The 27,529-nt window shown below is 36.9% G+C and overlaps 1 protein-coding gene and 1 long non-coding RNA gene across 7 annotated transcripts in view; one reads left to right on the top strand and one right to left on the bottom strand.

Annotated features, from left to right (window-relative positions):
- The window catches only part of ANKRD46 (ankyrin repeat domain 46), a 92,769-nt gene that overhangs the window by 44,844 nt on the left and 20,396 nt on the right, over window positions 1-27,529 (top strand). For 3 of the 6 annotated variants that reach the window (XM_077167356.1, XM_077167358.1, XM_077167357.1), the window contains 3 exons: window positions 3,420-3,762; window positions 5,075-5,233; window positions 10,041-12,157. In XM_077167356.1, the coding sequence (XP_077023471.1) occupies window positions 3,452-3,762; window positions 5,075-5,233; window positions 10,041-10,257 (687 nt within the window). In that variant the 5' untranslated portion in view covers window positions 3,420-3,451 and the 3' untranslated portion in view covers window positions 10,258-12,157. The other 3 variants (XM_077167360.1, XM_077167361.1, XM_077167359.1) reach the window with 2 other exon arrangements.
- Window positions 4,499-9,211, bottom strand: LOC143688905 (uncharacterized). Its single transcript, XR_013178367.1, has 3 exons — window positions 9,118-9,211; window positions 7,346-7,410; window positions 4,499-4,625 (listed from the first exon to the last, which is right to left on the bottom strand). It is a non-coding gene; the product is annotated as an uncharacterized LOC143688905 (long non-coding RNA).

Below are 27,529 nucleotides of genomic sequence, written 5' to 3'. Positions count from 1 at the left end.
CATTTTTGAAGGACAATTTTGCTGGATATAGGAGTCTTGGTTGGCAGTTTTTCTCTTTTAGTAATTTAAATATATCATCCCACTGTCTTCTAGCCTCCATGGTTTCTGCTGAGAAATCTACACATAGTCTTATTGGGTTTCCCTTGTATGTGATGGATTGTTTTTCTCTTGCTGCTTTCAAGATCCTCTCTTTCTCTTTGACCTCTGACATTCTAACTAGTAAGTGTCTTGGGGAACGCCTATTTGGGTCTAATCTCTTTGAGGTGCGCTGCACTTCTTGGATCTGTAATTTTAGGTCTTTCATAAGAGTTGGGAAATTTTCAGTGATAATTTCTTCCATTAGTTTTTCTCCTCCTTTTCCCTTCTCTTCTCCTTCTGGGACACCCACAACACGTATATTTGTACGCTTCATATTGTCATTCAGTTCCCTGATACCCTGTTCAAATTTTTCCATTCTTTTCCCGATAGTTTCTGTTTCTTTTTGGAATTCAGATGTTCCATCCTCCAAATCACTAATTCTGTCTTCTGTCTCTTTAAATCTACCATTGTAGGTATCCATTGTTTTTTCCAGCTTTTCTACTTTGTCCTTCACTTCCATAAGTTCTGTGATTTGTTTTTTCAGTTTTTCTATTTCTTCTTTATGTTCAGCCCATGTCTTCTTCATGTCCTCCCTCAATTTATCGATTTCGTTTTTGAAGAGGTTTTCCATTTCTGTTCATATATTCAGCATTAGTTGTCTCAGCTCCTGTATCTCATTTGAACTATTGGTTTGTTCCTTTGACTGGGCCATATTTTCAATTATTTGAGCGTGATCCGTTATCTTCTGTTGGCGTCTGCGCATTTAGACAGATTTCCCTGGGTATTGGATCCAAAAGTTTAGAAGATTTTTCTGTGAAATCTCTGGGTTCTGTTTTTCTTATCCTGCCCAGTAGGTGGCGCTCATGGCACACGTTTGTCTGCGGGTCCCACCAGTAAAAGGTGCTGTGGGACCTTTAACTTTGGAAAACTCTCACTGTGGGGGGGGTCGCCAGCCGAAGCGGCTTGGGGGAGTGCCAATCCGAATCTCCCAGCCGGCCCCAGGAATCCGCACGCGGAGAGGGTTGCCGGCCTCCATGGCTTGGGGGAGCGCCTGTCCAATTTCCCAGCCGGCCCGGGGCGCCAAGCATGATGGGGGGGAGCCAGCCGCCGCGGCTTGGGGGAGTGCCTGTCCACCGTTCCCAGCCGGACCGGGAAGCCACGTGTTTGGAAGGGACCCCAGTCGCCGTTCTCCGTGGCTTGGGGATCTCCGATCCAATTCTCCCAGCTGGTCCGGGGGGCCGCACGTGGGTGTGGGGGCGCCAGCCGCCATGGCTTGTGGGGACCGCCTGTCCTATTCTCCCAGCCAGCCCGGGAAGGAGGGAGGGAGGGACTCCGGCCGCCGGCCGCCCCGGCCCGGGGAAGCCCGCACCCCTCGGCGATCTCACCGGAGCGGGTTCTCCCAGCCAGTCAGCCGTTCCAGAATGGGGTACGCTGTCTTCTTGGTCTCTGTAGTGGCTCCGGGAGCTGTTCTGTATCGTTTCTACTTCTCTAGTAGCTGTTCTGGAGGAGGAACTAAGACCCGCGCGTCTTACTAAGCCGCCATCTTCTCCGGAAGTCCCTCTAGTGTATTTTTAATTTGTACTATTGTGCCTTTCATCCCCATAATTTGTTTCTTTTTATACTTCCAAATTCTTCCTTATGTTTACCCATTGTCTTTTTAATATCCTTTAGCTCTTTATCCATATTTTTCTTTCATCTCTTTGAATTGATTTGGGAAATTTGTTTGAATTTTTTGATTAGTAGGTCCAAATTCTATGTCTCTTCTGAAGTTTTAATTCATTCCCTTGACTGAGCCATATCTTTCTGTTTCTTAGTATGACTTATAATTTTTTTTCCTTATGTCTAGACATCTGATTATCTAGCTCTGAAGTTCTTTTTATCCCTCTAGTCTAGGGTTTTATGATTGATTGGCTTTTTGTTAATGCTCTTCTGCGATGCTTGGTCCAACTTATTCTAGACCTTTAGAGCATCTCATGTTTAACTGTTCAGATTTTCTGACCTTTTCTTTAACTGAATCTTACCCTGGATATACAATATAATTTTTAAGGTTGCACTTTTTGTGCAACTGTTTCACCTCCACCAGAAAGCGTCCTGTCCTCTGTTCCTTCTCTGGGAATCTTTTTTATTATTATTAATTTTTAAAAAATATAACAACAAACAAACAAAAACGTTCTTGACATATGATCATTCCATTCTACATATGTAATCAGTTATTAACAGTATCATCACATAGTTGCATATTCATTATCATCTTCTCTGGGAATCTTGATCTGTTCTGTTTGTTTTCATGAAGAATTTTCTCCCCAGCTCCTATGGTTTGCTTAAATTCTCTCCCTCATTCAGTGTCCCATTTTTCTTATGCTTTTCAATTCTGGGACCCATTCTGTCTTACAGCAATTCAGTTTACCACCTCCCCCCCTCCTGTTTTATTTTTCCTGTGAGGCTTTTTTTGCCTCCGATTTCTTCCCCATTAGGTTGTGTGGTCCCAGGGAGCCACCTGGGGTCAATCTAGAAAGGTGGGTCATTCCAGAAAAGTCCATTTTGCAGGAAGGTGGTCCAACTGATAGTTACTGGATTGAGTGAACAAGTTCTTCCTTCCCACCCCACTCCCCAGGGCTCCTTTTATATGCAGCACAACTTAGTTTCTACCCTGTGTCTTTGTGGACTTGGGTCCCTGTGCTTGGATACACATGGGGTTCTAACTCATTTCTGTGAGTGGCTCTATAGTCTGTGTCTGTGGCGGGATGGACTTGTACCTCTACATAACTTCCAGGCTGCATGGGACTGAGTGAGGGTAATGGACCAGTGGTTCTGGGACAGAAATTTGCCTACCTTTTATTTTTCTTCGATTCAACATTTGTGGACTTCTCTAGTCTCTACTATCCTCCATAGTTCTATACAAATAGGAGTTGCCCTTTTCTTTGCTGATTTTCTAGGGAGGCTCTTTTAGGGGATGTCTTATATTGCCATGTTGATGACGTTACTCTCTCTGTGTCTTCTGATAATGCAATAAACTTAACTCTAAACAATTATATCTTGTCCACCTTTGCAAACCTCTTAATCTTTTTATGTGTTGTAAAAGGCAGAATAGAATTTTGTAGTAATTCACTTGCAGTTTTGATCCATCAGCTATGAGCAAAATGAAATAAAATACTTTTAATGGGAAATAAAATAAAATCAATAACTTTGTTGTTTCTTTTTGATAAAGTTAACTTCTTAGAGGCAGAAGGTCAATAAGGATAGGAAACAGTAATTTCTAAGTTAGCTCTTTTCTAAATGACATCATGGTCTTGATTTAATTTGACTTTACCAAATCTTACTGACTTCATTTTTCGTTGTAGGCATATCCCATTCACCACCAAAAATTGGAGCAATGTCTTATGTTTTTGTAAATGATTCTTCTCAGACAAACGTGCCCTTGCTCCAAGCCTGCATTGATGGAGACTTTAGCTATTCCAAACGGCTTTTGGAGAGTGGCTTTGACCCAAATATTCGTGACAGCAGGGGCAGAACAGGACTTCACCTGGCAGCAGCCCGAGGAAATGTAGACATCTGCCAGTTGTTGCATAAATTTGGTGCTGATCTTCTGGCCACGGAATATCAAGGAAACACAGCCCTTCACCTCTGTGGCCATGTGGATACTATTCAATTCTTAGTCTCCAATGGACTCAAAATTGATATTTGGTAAGTTCTCTGTTTTTTTAAGTCTACTTATTTTTTTCCATTAGTTTCATAACCCTTAGTCAAATCTCTGAGTATACTTACTTTGTAGCCTTACTGACCAATTATAATGTCAAGTTCAAAAAGTGTTATTTGGTTAGGGGAGTGATGAAACAAGGAACTGACTCCTAGATATATGCTGAAGCAATATGACTTTCTCTGAAAACAGTGCTTAGTTTTTTGCTCCTAATTAATTAATTTCAATAGATATTATCTTCATTTTTCAGATAAAATAATTGGGACTAGAATGGCTTGAGAAGGTCACACTGCTTGTAAATGACAGGACTGGAATTTGAACCAAGTGCCACCTGACTCCAAGCTCATGTACCTCTGTCATATACTATGCTAGCTTTGTAATCTCTCTGGGCTTCAGCATTCTTTCTATACTAAAGAATTTCAGGAAGTCCTGTTTTTGTTTGTTTTAAAAATACACTGTCTCTAGAGTGGTAAAGATGTTAGCCTACCTTTAAAACTGAGCTTGGCTTTTAAATTATAGTTATATGCTTCCCTAATTTTATAGGTATTGCAATTAATGCCTTTGAATCTGAGCAAGCCAGTAAATGGTCTAACTACAACAGGACAACGTGTGATGGAATTGACTGCCGGATTTCAGTGTGATTTGGGTTCTTTCCTGTTGACTGTGTTTGGGTTTGGCTGAGCGGCTCCTAGAAGTTTATGCTATTGAAGAAATAAATGCCCTCCAGACCAGATACTTACCTTGCACAACACACTGACGTAACTTAAACTTTAAAAACTCCTGTTTTTAAAGTTCTTCCATGCAACTGACAATTTATCACTTTCAGAAGATTTGGGAAGTTTGGGATGTTCTTTTAGAAAGAAAAGAAAACAAAACCGTCACTTACAAAGAATTTAAATGTTCTCTCTTTTCCTTCCAAAGAAATGTTGAAAATAAATAGTTGGGTTAACCAAAGCAGTTTATTTGGCAACTGTTCTTTTTTTTTTAATTCTTAGACTTTATTATATATATAATTTTCCCACAAACTGAAAATGTCAATTATGAATGAATCAGGGGCTTGACTTTCTAATTAATTTCTGAGAAAATGCTCTCTCTTTTATTTTTATCCCATTTTTTTGCCTATATATTTCTTTATTCCTTTTCCCTCAAAGGGAAAAAAATGATTAATTCAAAATTCACATTGATCCTGCTCTAGGTTTTAAATCATTGTGACCATCCCTTATTCATGGAGATCTTCACAGATGGGTACTAACAATATAGTTGCTATGCTAGCCTCTTTATTTTTATGAACTTTTGCAGCAATCATCAAGGTGCTACACCCTTAGTTCTGGCAAAGCGCCGAGGAGTGAATAAAGATGTCATCCGATTGCTGGAATCTTTGGAAGAACAGGAGGTAAAAGGATTTAACAGAGGAACCCACTCGAAACTGGAGACCATGCAGACGGCTGAAAGTGAAAGGTACATGAGATAGCATTTTTTAAGGGGCAAGTCATTTTAAATACCCTGATTTTTTGTGGTGACCATGTGGGTTTTATCTTCCTTTACTTTCAGATATATAGCTTTGATACTTTCCTTGAACTTTACGTCTGTCCTTATGGCTCCCAGTCACAATTGGGAAACTATAAACAGGATGCTCTAAGTGCTCATTTGAGCATAATATTCTGTAAGTCACTGTGCAAGGAAGGTAACCTTCTGTATTGGTAGTATAAGGGAGAAGAGGTAGGTAGGAGCTAAACATGAGGGGAGGAAACAGGAATTTGAGAATTTTTAAAGTACAGATCACAAAACAAATGGAATTTCAAAAAAGTAGGGAAAAGATGGGAAATGCCAAGAACTTGGGCAATATTAGAAAAGACTGAAAAGGTAGTTTCAAGGTAGGAAAGTAGAGTTTTGAAAAAATGGAGTAAATGACAAGATTTAAGGGTGGGAGAAGCACATACACAATTTAGTAATGTGAAAGTGGATTTTACATGAGTTAAGAACAAATGAAATTTGGATTCCTATACATAAGTGAAGCTAAGACCCTGACAGGGTCTCTAACTTTATTATCACTTCTCATCTAGAAGCAGTAGAGAACACAGTTCAGGGAGCTCTAAAATGGTGGCAAAGCATCTTTTCCCCTTTGCTCATTGGCTCATCAGGTCAAGTCTCTAGCCAGACTTACTTTTACTGCATGTAATTTGGTTGAGTGCTATGGAGTTTCAGCCTTCCAGATTATGCAAGTGACATAAGAATGATGATGCGTTTACCATAGTCTCTTCCCAGATTTTTTTGTGGGATAGTGAGGATAAAAAAGGGCCCACATCAACCAGTGATGCAGTAGCTGATTAACCAGAACTTGGGTTTAGAACCACATAGACCACCTAGACCATTGTGTTCATTGTCAGCATCATTATTTCTGTAAGTTCTAAATTAAATCCTCTCTATTTTTCATAGTTCACTCTTCATTTGATTCGTTTGTACTCGTGATTGCTTTCCTTCCTCTTCGTGGTTCCTTGGGGACCATTAAGTCCACTCTTAAGCTTAGTTCTATTTTGTTTAGATATTTTCAAAGCACTTATACTGTCTAAAAGAAATTAAAGAGCTTTTCTTCTAAAAGAATGAGTGCTCCTAATGAGTTGTCCCCGGAAGCTGATAAGTAAACACAAATAAACAAGAAGTCAAAGCTATATGATAGTGTGAAATATTCCCTTTCCTGTGTCATTTTAGGTGAACCATACTCTTGTACTTTATTTTTGTTGACCCTGTGGAATACAGTTAATGCCATTGTATTTGTGTCTTCTTCATGGTCCCATAGATCTTGTAGTATTTGGAATTTTCTGAAAGATTTGTCTAATTTTCTCTCTTGGAAATATTTTAGGAGCAGAATGAGAGGAAGCTTCCGGGTAAAAGGGAGAGGGAACACGGTGCCTGTCCTGAAAGCTCAGGCTGCCTATAGGTTGCCCCACAGAGAAAGTTCAACACTACTACTCCCACTTCCCCTCAGTCTTCAGGCTGCTGTCATTCTTTCAGGATAGGTCTATCACCAGCAATAAGATGAAGTCAGCACTCTGGTGTTTTCAAAAACAAATGGGTCACATAGTGCTCCCAGATTTTAATCTGAAGACTTATTTGCATGCCCTTTTCTCCTCACCTGAATACTCTGAATGGACAGTCAGAATGCCATGAGCAGATTAGTAAGATTGACTTGACAATAGTATCTGTTAAAGTTCACGTTACTTCAAAATGACTTGAAATTTATTTTCATCTTTGTATAAAATATTAAATTTCTTTAAACTTGTTTACCATGAAAAATGTTCAAGGTGTTTTTTTTGGGGGGTGCATTTTTGGAATGTTTATTTTGTTAAAGATTCCAGTTTCTTGGCACCTCTTTATCAGCAATTCGCTTAACTTTATTTTGCCTCAGTTGTGATTACTTATTAACTAACAAATGATTAGTTGGCTCAGTATGAACTATTTGCACCTGCTTCCTTCACATACCTGCCATTTCACTTCATTATGAGAATTTGTACTATTAACAGCATCATATAAAAGCCACTTCCTCAAAAAATTAATTAATACTTGTGTTACCTGGTTTTCCGATCTTATTGCTGCCCCTCCGTTTGATGGTAGAAATGCTATGGTTGATACTGAAACTGAAAAGCGTAAAGGCAATGTCAGTCATTAGAGAAATGCTAATCAAAACCACGATGAGATACCACCTCACACCCAGGAGGATAGCTATAATAAAAAAGATAGATAATAAAGTGTTGGCAAAGATGTGAAGAAATCAGGACCCTTGTACATTGCTGATGGGAATGTAAAATGATGCAGCTGCTTTGGAAAACAGTTTGGTAGCTCCTCAAAAAGTTAACCGTAGAATTATATGCTATATGACCCTGCAGTTCCACTCCTAGGTTTATTCCCTCCTAGAAGTGAAACCATGTGTTCACACAGAAACTCTTGCACTGATGTTCATAGCAACCTTATTCATCTTAGCCAAATAGTAGGAACAACCAAATAAATGTCCATCAGATAATAAATGAATAAACAAAATATATATATATATATCCATGCAATGGAATATTATTTGGTCATAAGAAGGAATGATATGGGGGTGTCTGAGGGTAGTTCAGTGGTAGAATTCTCGCCTGCCATGCGGGAGAATATTCTCCCCCATTTTATCCTGTTTAATTTAGTTTCCTTTTTACTTTGTTGGAATGGGATGACAAAGACAGTGTAGATGATACATATAAATATATATATTTAAAAATATGCTTTGTTTAAATATATAATTTAAACACCATTTTGTTAGAGTCAGGTATCCCCTGGAGAGAAGAAAACATTTAATTGGAAAACCTATTTCTGAATGAAGTCTCTATATAGAAAATCATGATTGGCAGAGCTTCATGAACTCCAAGAGAATGCTTAACCAAATTTTCATTTTATATCTAACATATTCGAGCATAATGGCATGTCAGCTCAAACATATTCAATAAATTTCATTTAGGTCAGAATAAGCTTCTGAATTTCTTTATCTGTTTATAGTTTTACTTGTTAAGGGCTTCTCAAAAAACTTGCTTGAGTTTCCTTAAATTTCTGCATTCTTGTAGATTCCCACTGCAAATGTCTTTTCTTATTCAGAGAATAAGCATATTCTAAGATAAAAAAAAGAGTTTGGATGTCAAACAGACAGGCCCATTAGGAAGCTCACCAATATTAGGAGACTTCTAATACGCGTAAAGACTGAAGGCCTTCTGGTTGTCAGTCCAAGAAGTAAAAAAAAGTTATAGGATTTTTGAAACTCCACTTTTTTATTTTAACTTTTTTTGTATAGTATATCAATATTGTAAGTATATTGCTTACAAATATAAAATAGCAATAGTTTTCAAGCACTCTTCAACAAGTAGTTAGAGGACAGATCCCAGAGTTTGTCATGGGCTACCATACGATCCTCTCAGATTTTTCCTTCTAGCTGCTCCAGAATATAGGAGGCTAGAAAACTTAAATATTTTTTTTATCATCACAGTCAACTTTTTTCCTCCTTTTTTTGTATAAAAAATAACAAAGATACAAAAAAAGCAATAAATTTCAAAGCACAGCACCACAGTTAGTTGTAGAACATATTTCAGAAGAAACTGCCACTTTTGCATGAACTTAGTCCAAGTTCATAGTGAATTGTTATATGCTGTTTTGTTTTTGTGCCCAGGTAGCTGAAAGACTATGAAAAGAAGGGGTTAAGGAAGGGTGATAACGACCTTTTGTAAGCAACAGATAGTCGATGCATCTGGTGATGCTCATTGTGACTTTACTCCAAGTGATATCTGGTCTGCATGTTGTGAGATAACTATTGGTGCTCATACCTTGGAGCGTCTGATTTTTCACGGTGTAGCCTTCCAAATACCGAAGTCAGATGTACTGTTTTCTATTTGTAGCAGTCATATTTTTCATTGGTACAGTTCTGAAAACCAGAATCAATGTTTTCAACAATTTTTGTTCAAATAATGCGGAAGGGAAATGAAACTTTTTTCTGCATTATTGTAAAAGATAGAACTAAAGCCAGTAGAAGGAAACTATTAACAAGAAAGAATTTCTAACAACTAAATCAGTCCAGAAAGATGTTCAACAGACTGAGGAGTGAGGATTACAGTTAAAAAAAGAAATTCCTTGATTGATCAAGACTGTTAAAATTAAATTAATAAAAAATCCCTTTAACTTTGTCTCAAAAATTATATAGAAATTATTTTTAGATTTTCCTATCTTTGCTTACATCTATTAACATGAATTCTCAGATTATATATCTTCTTTTTGAATTCTTCTAAATTTTATTTTATCTTTTTTTTTACATGGGCAGGCACCGGGAATCGAACCCGGATCCTCTGGCATGGCAGGCAAGCATTCTTGCCTGCTGAGCCACCGTGGCCCGCCCATGAATTCTTCTAAATTTTAAATAATCAAAATGTTTTTGGTTTAATATCTGATGGAAACAACTCACTCTACTTTTTTCAAGACTTCTCTTGGGACCTTTTTATTAGAAAAGGATTTTTAACATTGATTCTGTTAGATACTAAATCATGAAACGTAGTCATTACAGTTTAGCAGTTTATAGTCTAAGATAGACGGCCCTGACACATGCAGATATACAAATCATTGTATGTGTGTGTAAGTGTATCTGTACTTAAGTTTTCTTGTAAGTGCTGGTTTGGAGAATTGATCTTTTCTAATTAGGACAGTCCCTGTTGTTTTATAAGTTTTGCAAGTCTTCTCTTTCATTCTTTCCTCACAGTGCCATGGAAAGCCATTCTCTCCTCAATCCCAACCTCCAGCAAGGTGAAGGAGTCCTTTCCAGCTTCCGAACCACATGGCAGGAGTTTGTAGAGGATCTGGGCTTCTGGAGGGTGTTGCTCTTAATCTTTGTCATTGCGTTGCTGTCCCTTGGCATTGCCTATTATGTGAGTGGGGTGCTGCCCTTCGTGGAAAACCAGCCTGAACTGGTGCATTGAAGGAGCTCATGGGAGATAGGAGGCAAATGCCCATCCTGGCCTCTAACATTTGTTCTTAGTTTTTCAAAATTCTTCTCTTAATACAAGGCACTGAGGGCTGTACTTTTTTTTTTTTTTAAACTTACTAAAATCCTTTTAGAAGACTAATGTGTTCATTTAAACTAACTACAAACTGTAGTCAAGTATGCTGCATTCTAAAGCTACCTCTGACTCAGCCTGACTTCTTAGGAAAGCCTACACATTAGCCTTGTTTGATAAAAACATGGAAATGACTAGAGAATAAAAAACAGAAGAAGAGACTAGGAGATCCTTGCTGTAGAAACTTTACCCTAATATAGGTAGGACCAGTCAAAGTAAAGTGTTCAAAAGAAAAAGGTTTTCTTATATAATTAGTGTGGGTGGTAATTTTTTTTGTTTCTTTTTAAATTTGAACACGTTTAAACCCCTTTTAAAAAATTTACTTTTTCTGGGGATAGGGGGGAGAATGAAACATTTAACTTCAACTTAAAACTTGAAGCACTTTATCACATCCTGTACAGTAAATTAGTATAGTTAGAATCTGTCTGGTTTATTTTGATAATTTCAAGCCTAGTCACAAAAATAAACAAAACTTCTGAAAATGAGCTATATTTTCTTCAAAAATGATTGCTTAATCTTATATTTATTTGTTTTTAAGATAATTTTGATTTTTTGTAAACTTTTTTGCTTTAATATTTGTGTAAAGAAACTTGAGGAGTTCATTCTTTTTGCTCACATTTCAGTTTCTTCTAGCATTTTATTTCAAAAGTATTCTATTCATCAAAAATATAGTCAAACCCTTTCTACTCAGTAGTTAGCACGGAAAAAACAATTGTGATATTTAACTATCACTATAACTCTGTTAGTGCTATTTATTTATTTTAGTGGAAAATTCAGTTCTGTAAGCTAGCTGTGTTTTCACAGTTGTATCATACGTTCATAATTATTTCATGTATAGTTCTGTTTAGAGACCCTTTTAGAGTTTTCATAACAATCCCATCCACATCCATAATTCTCTGATAGCAAGAACTGATGGGGTATTTCTGAGTTAACAGTGCAGAACAATATTGTACTGGGTATCGTAAACTCTTTATGAATGGTAATACTATGTAAATTGAAATCTGGCCTCCAAACGATATTGCTGCTTTCAGCAGTATGTTTGAAAGCCTCTTTTGTTAATGAGCCTGTAATGTATAAATCACGTTCTTAGGTTATTAAAAAGTATATATGAAGGCTTGAAATTATTCATTGGGTGAAGTCAGAAAATTATACTAAAAGAACTTATGGTTTTATTTTTTAAAACAAAGGCATCTATCTAAGCTGCTAATTGAGTTGTTGCTAGAATTAGAAATTATAGTTTAAAATAGAATGGTATTTCTGTGATTCTTTTTGCTTCATTTCTATTTCTTATTTTTATGTCTAGTATGGAGGCTTTTTCTTTTATGTGGCTTTATGTGGCTTTATCGTATCTTAAAGAGCTGTTTTAAAATTCGTGATTAACTGGCTGCTTCAGGATCAGCTTGCAGAGTCTTGCTTTTAGGTTGCATGCAAACAAAATAAATCATAACAGTTGTAAATACAGAAAATAAAAAACAAAAGTAAAACCAGAGCTGGCTTTAGAATGGAGAGTGTTAAAACAACTCAGAGTTGAATATATTCAGAATGAAAATTTTGGAATTAGCTTTATATTTGTTTGTAAAACTTAACAGATATGCAGAATTGGTCAATGTATATAAGTATATTGCATTTTTTTAAGTTTTAAGATTAATGTTTCTTTTAAGTGCTGATCTTTGTATTCTATTCTCTGCGTTCAACAATACCACCAATAAATGTGTTTATACATCCCTTAATTAGAATCCATTTTATTAATGTCTCATTGTTTTTCTTTTAATTGGGGGATTTTATAATGGGTTATAGTTAGCTATTTAAAAACAGTTTCTTTTCAAACCTGATTTTATCAGTTTATTGAGTTTCATATATGTTTGTCTTTTAAATGCTATGAAACTGATCTAGGTGAATTGATTCTGGGTTTAAGAGTGATAGTAACTATTGTGATCAAACACCTCCCAATTATTTATGCAGGTCACTTTATATGCATCTCATTTTATCCTTCTCCTTCCCTGCCTTAGTTACTATATTCCCATTTTATAAGATGAGAAAACTGACTCAGAGAAGATTGAGTAACTTGTCTAAGACCAAACAGGATGGAGTGGAACAGGGATTCCAGATTTTAAGGTTCTAGCCTGTTTATAAAACTTTGCTCTTTCCCCCTGTTGCACTTTCTGTCATGAATCTGGTCATGGAACCATATTGACCTGGGGCCTTTCCTGCCTACTGTCTCAGGAGTAGTACACCTTACTAAATTTCCCTCTCCTACGCTTCTCCTCCCATAATGTACCATTTTCTCACATCTCCTCTTTCAGTGTTACCAACCTTCAAAAATCAATTTCAAACTTTAGTATTATCAGAAAACCTTCCATAGTTAGCCATATCTCACTGTCTACTTCTCTTCTGACATATCCTCACCATCTCTCATTCTCAGTTTTATTACATTTTTCTGCATTTCTTGATCCCCTGTAAATATAACGGTGTTTTTGTCTTCTTTGTCTCTTTAACTATAACCTCCATGAGAGCAGAGACTTAGAATATTTTTACTACCCTGTCTGAGTCCATGGTGCAATCTGTAGAGCTCTTTGTTTACAATTACTGATCGGAATACTTTTTTACCCATAACTGTGTTTCCCTTCAGGTGAGCTTTGACATTTCCCCAAAACAACCCTGCATATGTAAATGTTGCTGATCAATCTTATTCCAAAATATGGTTGTCACTTTATGGATGAATTACATTGTCTCATACAGTGCAGCTCCTTTACATAAGGAACATCCAGGCTTTTGGCCAGCATGGCCTGTTATTTGGCATAGAAGTCCACCAGGACCAATATTCACCTTTTGTTGTTGTTATTTTGGTTTTTTTTTTTAACCAGGCCTCCATCTTTGACTTTGTGAAACTGTTTATGTGCTTACTAGATTGCTTTCAGTACAAGAAACCAAAATCCAAATTCAAAGGGGGCTTAAACCATAAGGAAATGTATTGTTCTGTATAACTAGAAGTCTGTGGGTAAGGTGGACCCCAAAGGTGGCTTAATTCAGTCTCTAGCTCAGTTTCTCTTTCCTGCTTTTGGCTCTACCCTCCTCTATTTGTTGGTTTCATCCTCCAGTTGGCTCTGAGATGTGTCCAGCATTTTCAGACATCACATTTATGTGTAACCATGTAGAGAAGAAAAAGACCATCTTTCCTGTGGCTGCCTCCAAGGAAACTTTCTTGCAAAGCCCCTAGCAAACTTCCTCTGTGTTCCATTGGCTGACATTAAATCATGTATCACATCTATTCCCAAACCATTCTTTTTTTAAAGATTTTTATTAATAAAATCAATCAACATACAATATGAACATTCTTAATGTATAAACGTTCCATACTCGGCATTCCATAATCAATGGCTCACAATAGCATTACATAGTTGTATATTCATCACCATGATCATTTCTCAGAATATTTACATCACTTCAGAAAAAGAAATAAAAAGAAAAAACTCATGCACACCATACCCCTAACGCCTCCCTCTCATTGACCACTAGTATTTCCCTCTACACAATTTATTTTAACATTTGTTCCCCCTATTATTTATTTATTTTTAATCCTTATTTCTTACTCATTTGTCCATACCGTAGATAAAAGGAGCATCAGAACAAGGTTTTCACAATCACACAGTCACTTGTGAAAGCTATATCATTATACAATCATCTTAAAGAAACGTGACTACTGGGAACACAGCTCTATAGTTTCAGGTACTTCCCTCTAGCCTCTCTAATGCACCTTAAACTAAAAAGAGGTTATCTATATAATGCATAAGAATAACCTCCAGGATAACCTCTCAACTCTATTTGAAACTCTGAGCCACTGACACTTTATTTTGTCTCATTCCTCTCTTGCCCCTTTCAGTCAAGAAAGTTTTCTCAGTCCCTTGATGATGAGTCGCAGCTCATTCTAGGATTTCTGTCTTATGCTGTCAGGGAGGTTTACACCACTGGAAGTCATGTCCCATGTAGAGAGGGGAGAGCAGTGAGTTTGTTTGCCATGTTGCTGAGAGGCCACAGCTGAGCAACAAAAGAGGTTCTCTGGGGGTGACTCCTAATTTTAAGCAGACTTAGCCTGTCTGTTGAGGGGATATGTTTCATATGAACAAACCCCAAGATTGAGGATTCAGCCTATTGATTTTGTTGTCCTCACTGCTTATGAGAATATCAGGCCTTCTCCATATGGGGTAGTTGAATTATCCCTCTTTCTCACTACTTCCCCAAGGAGACTTTGCAAATACTTTTTTCTTTGCTCTTCAGATCACTTTGGGATTTATTAGGGCATCACTCTGGACAAATCTACAAAATCTCGTGCCCTACTCAAAGTTCCATGTACTTATGGTATTCAATTAAACTGTCCATATAAGTTATATTAGGAGATGCACTATTCAAGATACAAATTTTGTACCAAATAAACATTTTTTGCTTTAGTCTCACACATAAGCTAAAGTTTTAAAATGTGAATTACCATCTATTTTCAACACTGCAATATTGACATTCCTTTGTTCTTCCTCATACAAAAACATTTTTTAATTTGTACACTTAGTCACTATCCTTGTACACTCTAGGCTTTTCCTAGACCATCTCAGTCTTTATTGTCTATCTTTCCTTCTGATTTCATTAGTGCCCCCAACCCTCCTCCCCCTAACATTGTCACATTCAGCTTCATTCAGTGCCAAACCATTCTTGTGCCAGGGAAGTGCCATACCCTGGTTGACTTGGGTAGGCCTGGGTTGATGAATTTGGCCTGGGGGAGGTTAGTAGGGTTAATATGAATGGCTTGCACCACTGATTCTCATTATGGATGGTACCACCCTCAATGGGGATCTTTTTAGAAGACTGCAAGTATTGCTGGCAGTTAATGGGCAGGAGCCATGAATGTTTAATATCCCTCAGTGCATGAGTCAGTCCAGCATAATAGAGAATTTTTCTGCATTCCACATGATTCTTGAATGTTCTAGTGAACATTCATGTCAATTAGAAAAATGTTTTGTTCTATTATCTGAGCCTAAAACCAACTCCATTTTACATTTAAAAACAAAATATGTTTGATACAGTTTTAATGTACCCTAAATTTTCCAAGAATACAACCACTAGATACATTGAGGGAAGATTTTACTTTGTTTTGTTTAAAATATGATTAAAAGTTGTGCCTGTTCTGAAAAACCTTGTTATGGACAGCAGCGCTACTGATGGTAACTGAGGAGCCAGCATAATACTCTGTATGGTCCAAGCCCTTGATGACATCAGTGTATCTGCTAGTTTAGCTGTGCATTAGTATTTACATATTGAAGTACATATTTTATTGTAAATCACATTTATTTTGCTTTTATATTACAGTTAGGACATTTTATTGATACCAGCAAATGTTCCCTTTTATCTGGGATCCATATTACAGTTCATATTATTTAATCATTTTGGTGAACCTTTTCCAAATAGTTTATCTTAGAGAGTACTCCCAAAAGTAGCATTTCTCAAAGCTCACAGAAAAAAATAGGGGAAAAATGAGACTAGCATCTGGTAAAACCACCCTTTAAAGTTGTTAGGCCTACACGATTACAGCTGTGCTAAATGAAGCAGCGCTCTGGGAGCAGGCCCATTCTTTTGTGCTCTGAAGTGGATTCAAACAATTTTCTAGGGAGGATCTTGGCCTTGTCATGAATACCCCGTTGGCTTCCTACAGAGAACAGATAGGCTGGCATTCTGTTCAGTAGTTCATCCTTGTATTTTTCACATCACAACCATGGTCTATAGTCTCCTGGCAATAGATTTGGCTGCATTCCAGTTAGTTGTCAAGGAATATGATCTGGAGATCCTTGTCACCCAATATTCATCAAAAATCTAGCTGAGCATGATAGTTAGAATCACTTGGAAGATGTTTTAGATCAGTACTAAGTGAAATTTCTGCAATCATGTAAACTTTCATTACCTGCGCTGTCCAATGTGATAGCCACTAGTCACCTGTGGCTATTTAATTAATTTAAATTAAATAAAAATCCAGTTCTTTATTTGTACTAGTCACTATTATATCGAACAGCATAGATAAAGGACATTTCCATTTTTGCAGAAAGTTCTCTTGGACAATGCTGTACTAAATCTACCTTGGAATCATGTTAGGTCAGTGTAGAGTTAAATACTTGAACTGTAGTGTGTCATTGCCTACCCCAATTGCTTTTACTGAGTTTTTCAATCTTAAGTGTTTATTATACAGTGTTTATTAACTCACATATCCTGTTATTATCCTCATTTTACAGTTAGGGAAATAAGGCCCCTGCGACAGATTTGAATAACTTGCCCAAGATCATCCAGCAAAGCTGGGAGTCAACGCCAGTCTGCCCATTGTGCTGCGATGCCTCCCTCTGATTAGTTGTGATGCTACCATCTTGAATTGAAAATAATATAATGGACTAGTACTATGGACTTAATCATTGCACCTATTCTAGGGAAAGTTACTGAGAACATTGTTGACACAGCTCTTTATGATACACCTGAGGAAGAATTTTTGCTTCTTAGGCAACCAGGAATAACTGCATTTCTGCTGTACAGTTACTTTGTTTTTATCTTATGTTCTCAGTGAATTATATAATTGATCAGGTAGAATTCCTCTTTCACACTGGATGCTGAAAATCTTAATTCCAAATTTGAGTCCCATCAGAAGCAATTGTAATATATGTTATTATAGTGATTTACTGGAACTTCATACCTGATTTATTTTATTGTCCTCACCTTTAGTTTTATTTTCCTATTCTAAATGACATTTTTTATATATGTTCTTCTGTATCATTTAAGCCCCCTTAAATTGTTTTTGGGTCATAATGGGGGTGGATACTTCATCAGACATTTATTCTTATTAGTGTGAAATGATGGTACTACCACAAAACCACTTATTGATTTCTGGAAACTTAACGAAAATGTGTTACACAGAAAATGGCCTTTGCAATTGGGAACAATATTGGTTGCCTTCAAAATGCACTTATGGAACTGAGGAAACCAAGATGACAGCTTAGCAAGGTGTGGGATTTAGTTCGTCCTCCAAAGCAGCTAGTAAATAGTCAGGGACAGTTCAGAACAACTGCTGGGGCCACATCTGTGACTGGACACACAGCGTACCCCAGTCTGGACAAGCTGGACCAGCTGCGATCCCACCTAGAACCAAGAGTCCCCCAAGCCACAGCAGCCGGCACCCCTCCCCCACAGGCTGCTTCCCAGAGGGGAAAGGAAAGGGACTTGACTAGCAGCAGGGGCTGAGTGCAACCAACCTCCAATTTGTGGAATTAATTATCAAATTCTTATTATTAAAAATAGGCCCCCAGCTCAGCTGAACCTCGAGTAAAAGCTGAGGTTGCTGGTTTTTGCCTTGGTGCAGAAGGGACAGGGCTGATGGAAAAAGGACAAAAAAAAAAAAACCAGAGTGTTTTTTGGATTGGACAGCACAAAATACTTGAAAGGGTCTGGACCCTGAAGGAAAGGAGGGGCACATAGGACCTGGAGATACACAGAGCAACATACCAACTTAAGATCTTGATTGGCAAACCAAAGGAAAGGGGGTCCTGCTCTGAAAAGGATTTTTCTTTTCTTTTCTCTTTTGTGGCTATGTTTCTATGGCTTGATTGCTTTTTGGATACACCTGCAAGGCTTCTCAGGCTCCAACTGCCCCAGGCAAGCGTGAAATGAAGCTTGTTTGAGAGCTTGTCTGGAGGTTATGCCTTCCCCAGGAGAGGGGTGGAGCCCAGCTCAGGTGGAATCCCCCCACAAGGAATTCAGACCCCAGGGTCTGGAAAAGTGAAGCGATGAGAGCCAGCCTACAACCTCTCCTCTTGTGTCGACCACACCCCTAGCATGGAGAATCTGCTGAAGTGAAAGGTACCACATCACCTTATGCTGGTGGGACCTGCAGGCAGACAAGTGCCACATACTGGGCAGGATAGGAAAAACACAGAGTCTAGCAGCTTCATAGGAAAGTCTTTCAACCTGCTGGGTCTCACCCTCAGGGAAAACTGATGGAGGTGACTCTTTTCTCCTGAGAGGAGGCCAGTTTGGTCTGGGAAAATCTGACTGGGGTCTATAATACTTAAACAGACCCTCCTAAGAGGGGAAAACAGGGGAACCATACAGGCAGGGCAAGAAACAAGAAAACAAGAACTGAAAAAATTCTGATCTGTTAAACAAAACCTAAGCTAGAGGTCTAGAATAAGTGGAACTAAATATCAAAGAACAGAGAGACAACAAAGTCATCCAGCAAGAAAATCCTTGGTATAAAAAGTGAAAACAATCTCCAGAATATACTAATTAAGGAAATTAAATGCCTAAATGCCAGCAAAAGATAATGAATCATACTCGAAAAATTGAAGATATGGCCCCGTCAAAGGAACAAATGAACATTCAAATGAGATACAGGAGTTGAAACAGTTAATTCAGAATATTTGAACAGACACGGAAAACCTCATCAAAAATCAAATCAACGAGGGAGGATATAAAGAAGGCAAGGGACAAACAGAAGAAATCAAAAGTCTGAAAAAACAAATCACAGAACTTATGGGAATGAAAGGCACAGGAGAAGAGAAGAAAAAAACAATGGAAACCTACAATGTTAGATTTCAAGAGGCAGAAGGTAGGATTAGTGAGCTGGAGGACAGGACATCTGAAATCCGACAAGCGAAGGATAATATAGGGAAAAGAATGAAAAAATATGAGCAGGGACTCAGGGAATTGAATGACAAAATGCACTGCACAAATATATGTGTTGTGGGTGTCCCAGAAGAAGAGAAGGGAAAAGGAGGAGAAAAACTAATGGAGGAAATTATCACTGAAAATTTCCCAACTCTTATGAGAGACTTGAAATTACAGATCCAAGAAGTGCAACATACCCCAAACAGAATAGATCCAAATAGACGTACCCCAAGACACTTACTAATCAGAATGTCAGGTGTCAAAGAGAAAGAAAAGCAGCATGAGAAAAGCAATCCATCACATACAAGGGAAGCCCAGTAAGACTATGCGTAGATTTCTCAGCAGAAACCATGGAGGTGAAAAGACAGTGGTATGATATATTTGAGATACTAAAAGAGAAAAACTGTCAACCAAGAATTCTATATCAGCAAAATTGTCCTTCAAAAATGAGGGGGAAATTAAAACATTTTCAGACAAATCATCACTGAGAGAATTTGTGACCAAGAGACCGGCTCTGCAAGAAATACTAAGCGGAGCACTAGAGACAGATAGGAAAAGACAGGAGAGAGAGAGGTGTGGAGAAGAGTGTAGAAATGAAGACTATCAGTAAAGGTAAAAAGAAGAAAAATTAGGTATGACATATGCAATCCAAAAGGCAAAATGGTAGAACAAAGTACTGCCCTTACAGTAATAACAAAGGTTAATGGGTTAAACTCCCCAATCAAAAGACATAGACTGGCAGAATGGATTTAAAAACAGGACCCAACTATATGCTGTCTATAGCAGACACATTTTAGACCTAAGGATAAACATAGGTTGAAAGTGAAAGGTTGGGAAAAGATAGTTCATGCAAACAACCAGAAAAGAGCAGGAGTAACTATACTAATATCCAACAAATTAGACTTCAAATGTAAAACAATGAAAAGAAAAAGAAGGACGCTATGTATTAATAGAAGGAACAAATCAACAAGAAGATATAACAATCATAAATATTTATGCACCAAGCCAGAGTGCTCCAAAATACACGAGGCAACCACTGAAAAGAGAAATAGACACATCTACCATAATAGTTGGAGACTTCAATTCCCTGTTGTCATCAATGAACAGAACATCTAGACACAGGATCAATAAAGAAACAGAGAATTTGAATAATACAATAAACAAGCTAGACTTAACAGACATTTATAGAATGCAACAGCGGGATACACCTATTTTTCAAGTGCTCATGGATCATTCCCAAGGATAGACTGTATGCTGGGTCACAAAGCAAGTCTCAATAAATTTTAAAAGATTGAAATCATACAAAACACTTTCTCAGCTCATAAAGGAATGAAGTTGGAAATCAATAATAGGCAGAGGGCCAGAAAATTCACAAATATATGGAGGCTCAACAGCACACTCTTAAAACAACCAGTGGGTCAAGGAAGAAGTTACAAGAGAAATCAGTAAATATCTTGTGGTAAATGAAAATGAAAACAAAACATATCAAATATTTTGGGATACAGCAAAGACAGTGCTAAGAGGGAAATTTATTGCCCTAAATGCCTTTATCAAAAAAGAAGAAAGAGCAAAAATTGGGGAATTGACTCTTGATGTGGAAGAACTAGAGAAAGAACAGCAAACTAACCCCAAAGCAAGCAAAAGGAGAGAAATAAGATTAGAGCAGAAATAAATGAAATTGAGAACATGAAAACAATCGAGAAAGTCAACAAAACCAGAAGTTGGTTCTATTAGAAAATTAATAAGGTTGATGGACCCTTAGCAAGAATGACAAAAAGAAGAAGAGGGAGAATGCAAAATAAATAAAATCGGAAATGGAAGAGGAGACATAACCACTGACCCCACAGAAATAAAGGAGGTAATGAGAGGATACTATGAATAACTTTATGCTTATAAACTAGTCAATGTGATGAAATGGACAACTTCCTAGATAGGCATGGACAACTTCCTAGATAGGCATGAACAACCGACATTAACTTGAGAAGAAATAGACGACCTCAACAAACCAATCACAGGTAAAGAAATTGAATTAGTCATTAAGAAGCTCCCCAAAAAGAAAAGTCCAGGACCAGATGGTTTCACATGTAAATTCTACCAAACATTAAAGAAAGAATTAGTACCAATTCTGCTCAAATTCTTCAAAAAAATTGAAGAGGAAGGAAGCCTACCTGACTCATTCTATGAAGCCAACATCATCCTCATACCAAAGCCGGACAAAGATACTACAAGAAAAGAAAATTACAGCCCAATCTCTGTAATGTATATAGATGCAAAAATCCTCAACAATTTTCTTGCAAATCAAATGCAGCAGCACATTGAAACACCATGACCCAGTAGGATTCATTCCAGGTATGCAAGGATGGTTCAACATAAGAAAATCAATTAATGTAATACACCATATCAACAAATCAAAGCAGAAAAACCCCATGATCATCTTGATTGATGCAGAAAAGGCATTTGACAAAATTCAACATCCTTTCTTGTTGAAAACACTTCAAAGGATAGAATAGAAGGGAACTTCCTCAACATGATAAAGGTAATATATGAAAAACCCACAGCTAACATCATCCTCAGTGGGCAAAAACTGAAAACTTTCCCCCTAAGATCAGGAACAAGACAAGGATGTCCACTATCACCATTGTTATTTAACATTGTGTTGGAAGTTTTTGCCAGAGCAATTAGACAAGAAAAAGAAATACAAGGCATCAAAATTGGAAAGGAAGAAGTAAACTCTCACTGTTTTAGATGATATGATACTATATGTCGAAAACCCTGAAAAATCCACAGCAAAACTACTGGAGCTAATAAACGAATACAGCAAAGTGGCAGGTTACAAGATCAACATTCAAAAATCTATCGCGTTTCTATGCACTAGTAATGAACAATCTGAGGGGGGAAATCAAGAAAAGAATTCCATTTACAATTGCAACCAAAAGAATAAAATATTTAGGAATAAATTTAACTAAAGAGACAGAAGACCTATACAAAGAAAACTACAAGAAATTGCTAAAAAGAAATCATGGAAGACCTAAATAAATGGAAGGGTGTACTGTGTTCATGGATTGGAAGACTAAATATAGTTAAGATGTCAATTCTACCTAAATTGATTTATAGATTAAAAGCAATACCAATTAAAATCCCAAAAACTTACTTTGCAGAACTAGAAAAACCAATAACCTAATTTATCTGGAAGGGCAGGTGTCCCAGATAGCTAAACATATCCTGAGAAAGAAAAATGAAGTCAAAGGTCTTATAGTACCTGACTTTAAAGTGTATTATCAAGCTACAGTGGTCAAAACAGCATGGTACTGGCATAAAGATAAATATACTGACTAATGGAATCAAATAGAGTGTTCAGATATAGACCCTCTCATCTATGGACAATTGATCTTTGATAGGGCAGTCAAGCCAATCACCTGGGACAGAACAGTCTCTTCAATAAATGGTGCTTAGAGAACTGGATATCCACATGCAAAATAATGAAAGAGGATCCATATTTCACACCCTATACAAAAATTAACTCAAAGTGGATCAAAGACCTAAACATTAAATCTAAGACCATAAAACTTTTAGAAGAAAAGGTAGGGAAATATCTTATAAATCTTGCAATGGGAGGCAGTTTCCTAGATCTTACACCTAAAGTACGAGCACTGAAGAAAGAAATAGATAAATGAGAACTCCTCAAAATTAAACACTTTTGTGCACCAAAGAACTTTGTCAAGTAAAAAAAATAGCTTACACAATGGGAGACAATATTTGGAAACGATTTATCAGATGAGGGTCTGGTATCCAGAATATATAAAGAGATTGTTCAACTCAACAATGAAAAGACAAACAACCCAGTTACAAAATGGGCAAAAGACATGAACAGACATTTCTCAGAAGAAGAAATACAAATGGCCAAAAGGCACATGAAAAGATGCTCAAAATCACTGGCTGTTAGGGTAATGCAAATCAAAATCACAATGATATATCATGTCATACTCACCAGAATGGTCATTATCAGTAAAACAGAAAACGACAAGTGCTGGAGAGGATGTGGAGAAAGAGACACATTTATCCACTGTTGGTAGGAATGCCAAATGGTACAAACTGTGGAAGGCAGTTTGGCAGTTCCTCAGGAAGCTAAGTATAAAATTGCCATATGATCCTCAATACCATTGTTAAGTATCTAATCAGAGGACATGAGGGCAAGGACACAAAGGGACATTTGCACACCAATGTTTATAGCAGCGTTATTTACAATTGCCAAGAGATGGAAACAGCCCAAATGTCCATCAACAGACAAGTGGCTGTTGTATATACCACAAACTGTGATATATACATGGAATATCATGCAGCTCTAAGACAGAATAAAGTTATGAAGTATGTAACAACATGGACGGACCTTGAGAACATTATGCTCAGTGAGATTACCCAGAACAAAAGGACAAATACTGTATGGTCTCACTGATATGAACTAATATTAAGGAATGAACTTGGAGAATTTCAGTTAAGAACAGAAACCATCAGGAGATAGAAATAGGGTAGATAATTGGAGCTGAAGGGATACAGATTGTGCAACAGGACTGATTGTAAAAATTCAGAAATGGATAGCACAATACTACCTAACTAATACAATAATGTTAGAAACTGAATGAAGCTAAATGTGAGAATGATAGAGGGAGGAGGGCTGGGGGCGCAAAGGAAATCAGAAGGAAAGATGATAAAGACTGAGATGGTATTATCTAGGAATGCTGAGAGTGTACAAGGATAGTGATTAAATGTACGAATTAAAAATGTTTTTGTATGAGGAAGAACAAAGGAATGTCAATACTGCAGGGTGTTGAAAATAGATAGTAATTCACATTTTAAAACTTTAGCTTATGTGTGAGACTAAAGCAAAAAATGTTTATTTAGTACAAAATTTATACTTTGACTAGTGCATCTCCTAATTTAACTTATATGGACAGTTTAATTGGAGTCACCCCCAGAGAACCTCTTTTGTGCCCAGATGTGGCCTATCTCTCAGCCAACATAGCAAACAAACTCACTGCCCTCCCCCTCTCTACATGGGACATGACTCCCAGTGGTGTAAACCTCCCTAGCAATGTGGGACAAAATCCTAGAATGAGCTGGGACTCAGCATTTCTCAAGGGATTGAGAAAACCTTCTTGACTGAAAGGGGGAAGAGAGAAACGAGTCAAAATAAAGAGTCAGTGGCTGAGAGATTTCGAATAGAGTTGAGAGGTTTTCCTGAAGGTTATTCTTATGCATTATATAGATAACCCTTTTTTTAGTTTAAGGTGTATTAAAGAGGCTAGAGAGAAGTGCCTGAAACTATAGAGCTGTGTTCCAGTAGCCATGTTTCTTTAAGATGATTGTATAATGATATTGTTTTTGTTAAGTGACTGTGTGATTGTGAAAACCTTGTTCTAATGCTCCTTTTATCTACAGTTTGGACAGATAATATGGATTAAAAATAAATAATAGATGGAACAAATGTTAAAATAAATTGTGTAGAGGGAAATACTAGTGGTCAATGAGAAGGAGGGGTAAGGGGTAGGATATATATGAGTTCTTTTTTCTTTTTATTTCTTTTTCTGGAGTGAGGTAAATGTTCTGAGAAATGATAATGATGATGAATATACAACTCTGTGATGATAGCATGAGCCATTGCTTGCACACCAAGTATGGAATATTCATATGTTAAGAATGTTTGTGTTGTATGTTGATTGATTTTATTACTAAAAATTTTTTTTAATGCAATTATGGTTTCTGGTACATCTGCAATTGTCATCTTACCTTACTTTTGTGACTTTCTTTGTTCCAAAGAGGATTTAAATTCAGCTGAATAAGGAGGTATTATTCTAAACTATGGAATCTAATTTCTAAGTTGCTCTAATCTAGCATCCTGATGAATCATTTGAATGAAGCCTGAAAAATGAGTATTAAGAAGTTACTATAATTATACAACTTTAGAGACAGAGGGTATATTAGAAGTCCTCTAAGTCAGGGGAAAAACACCAAGAGGGTCTGAACGACAGTGATCCCCAAATTAGGAAAGGGGCAGAACTATTACTTGAATCTAGACATAGTCCATAGCTCTGACCTCTGTCATACTGCCCCTTACCCTCACACATCTCCATCACCCCCCCCCAAAATGCTATGTAAAATATTGTGTTAAAATACAAGTAACTGGCATTAGATACATAAAGATGGACTTGCCAGATGTTCTGTGAGCTTTAATAGTTAGCAAAAACATTGATCTTTTCACCAACCTGACACTATCATAAGCCAAGGAAATACAGGTATAACCCCAGTCTCCATTTGTTTAGTGATCACAGAGTCACTATAAATCTATCATCTTCTGGTGAAAAACATTTTAGGTGAGAAAGCTTTTTGATTCTAAAAAAGGAAAAATCAAGGAATTCACATTCTCCATAAAGCACATTAAACCGTGCTTCTGGGTGGACAGAGTACTGTGCGATGGTTCTCCAACAAAATGTGTTGAGGAAACGGAGCAGAAGGCTCCAGAATTTCAACAGCATAGTGTTATCACATTTTTCAGTGCTTAGTCACAGTTCTTTGTCTTACTAAAGTAACTATTTCTTCAAGCTCATTGTCTGTTGCATACTTTTAATTCTATTTAGTCTGTTGATGGTTGCAGGAACATTTGTAAACTAAAGCCAGGGGTTATAAAAGGTCCTGCTTGATAGTGATTCAAAAGACCATTCGCTGCCTGATTCTCTAGTGCCAGAGATATCTTACAGGAATTAATTGAATTCTTTATTGTGCTTTCTCATGTTCTTTGCAGCAGTTTTGGAAGCATCTTTAAAAAGTCAGTGAGAAATATGTGAAAACAGAAAAATAGCCCAGACTCAATGTATATGCTTAGGGATCATTTACCAGGGGCATTCAATAGATTCTTCTCTCTCCTTTTTTTCCAAAAAAACTTTGTTTTGTTGTTGTTTTTAATCTACGTTATTTTTTCAGTCCAATAATATGCTCTGTTCAGGGAAATTCCAACTTGAAATGTACAATAGTAAATCTCCTGAGATTAAAAGAAAATAAATGGATAAGTTGTTTATTTGCTGGAATTATTACAAATTAACATGAGTATATATTATCTTATCAATAGATATAGTTAAGTGGTTTTACTTAGCTCCCCTTTTTTTTTGCAGTATGTGCTTTTAAAATGTTACGGTGTGCGCTGTTAGTGCTACAGAATGCTTATGTGTGTGTTTGTATCCATATGTCAGATTCCTTTTTGGAGGTTCAAGAAGAACTGCTAATGCCTTGATACTATGACTTGTAAGAATTTAGAAGTGTGGCATTGCAGTTAGTTATTTTTCCAATAAGTGGCTATGGAAAGGTTATTTCTGCCACGGGAAAGATTAATATTCCCTTTCTTTGGGGATTAATTCTATATTTGAAGACTGGGTCAAAGTTGGCTGGACTGGGTTTCACTGAAATTTCAGCCCCTAAATAGATTTTGAAATAATTTCTAGGTCACTGGCACAGAAAGTTGGCAAAAAAAAGTATATAACTTACTTTGGCTAGCCCTAGTTAGTACAATGTCATCAGCACAGACTGTCCTTTTAGACTATAATTCAAGTTCAGGAGAAAATAAAATGTAGGAATCCCAAATGTCACCCTAGTCCAAAATGTGTTTTGTATTCTTAGTTTATAAGCTTATGCTTGGGTAATTCTCCTGTATTTTAGTAGCAAATTTCTGATATGGGGGAAGGGAGGACTATTTAATCAGAGTTCAGTTCTATTATTTCCCCTTTTTCAACAGTCCACATATTTTTCATTTTAGAGAAGTTCCAATTTTGGATCAGACAATAGAGACTGTGTTATACTGGCAAACATGTACTCTTGGAGCTGGCAAATCCCAACTCTACTTAGGAAATACTGACCTTGGCCAAATAATTTGAGCTTTCTGAGCCTTGGTCTTCATCTGTAAAACAGAAGTAATATCCACCTTGAAAACTTATTATAGTTAATAAAACTAATAGCTGGCTTTTTTGAGTGCTGGATGTGTGTATACGTGTGTGCCAGGTACCATGCTTGGTACATGAAAATGCAATATTTCTTTAAATCATTGTTAACAGCCCTGTAAGGGTTGATATTATTATCCCCATTTTATTATTATTTTTTTTAGTTTCTTTTAAATATTTTTTATAAATCTTAACATAGAAACATACAAACATTCTTAACATACAAATATTCCATACTTGGTGTACAGTCAGTGGCTCACAATATCATCACATAGTTGTGTATTTATCACCATGATCATTTTTTAGGACATTTGCATCGTTCCAGAAAAAGAAATAAAAAAGAAAAAACTCATTATTATCCTCATTTTACAGATAAAGACAATGAAGCTTAAAAAGTTAATATACTTCCCAAGGTCATGGAGTAGAGACAGTTTTCAAACCACAGTCTGACTCCAATGATTTGACAT

Source organism: Tamandua tetradactyla, chromosome 6 (genome assembly GCF_023851605.1).
Source record: "Tamandua tetradactyla isolate mTamTet1 chromosome 6, mTamTet1.pri, whole genome shotgun sequence".
In the NCBI taxonomy this organism is placed as follows: Eukaryota; Metazoa; Chordata; class Mammalia; order Pilosa; family Myrmecophagidae; genus Tamandua; species Tamandua tetradactyla.
The sequence above is the reverse complement of the archived record's forward strand: the minus strand, read 5'-3'. Positions and strand labels throughout refer to the sequence as shown.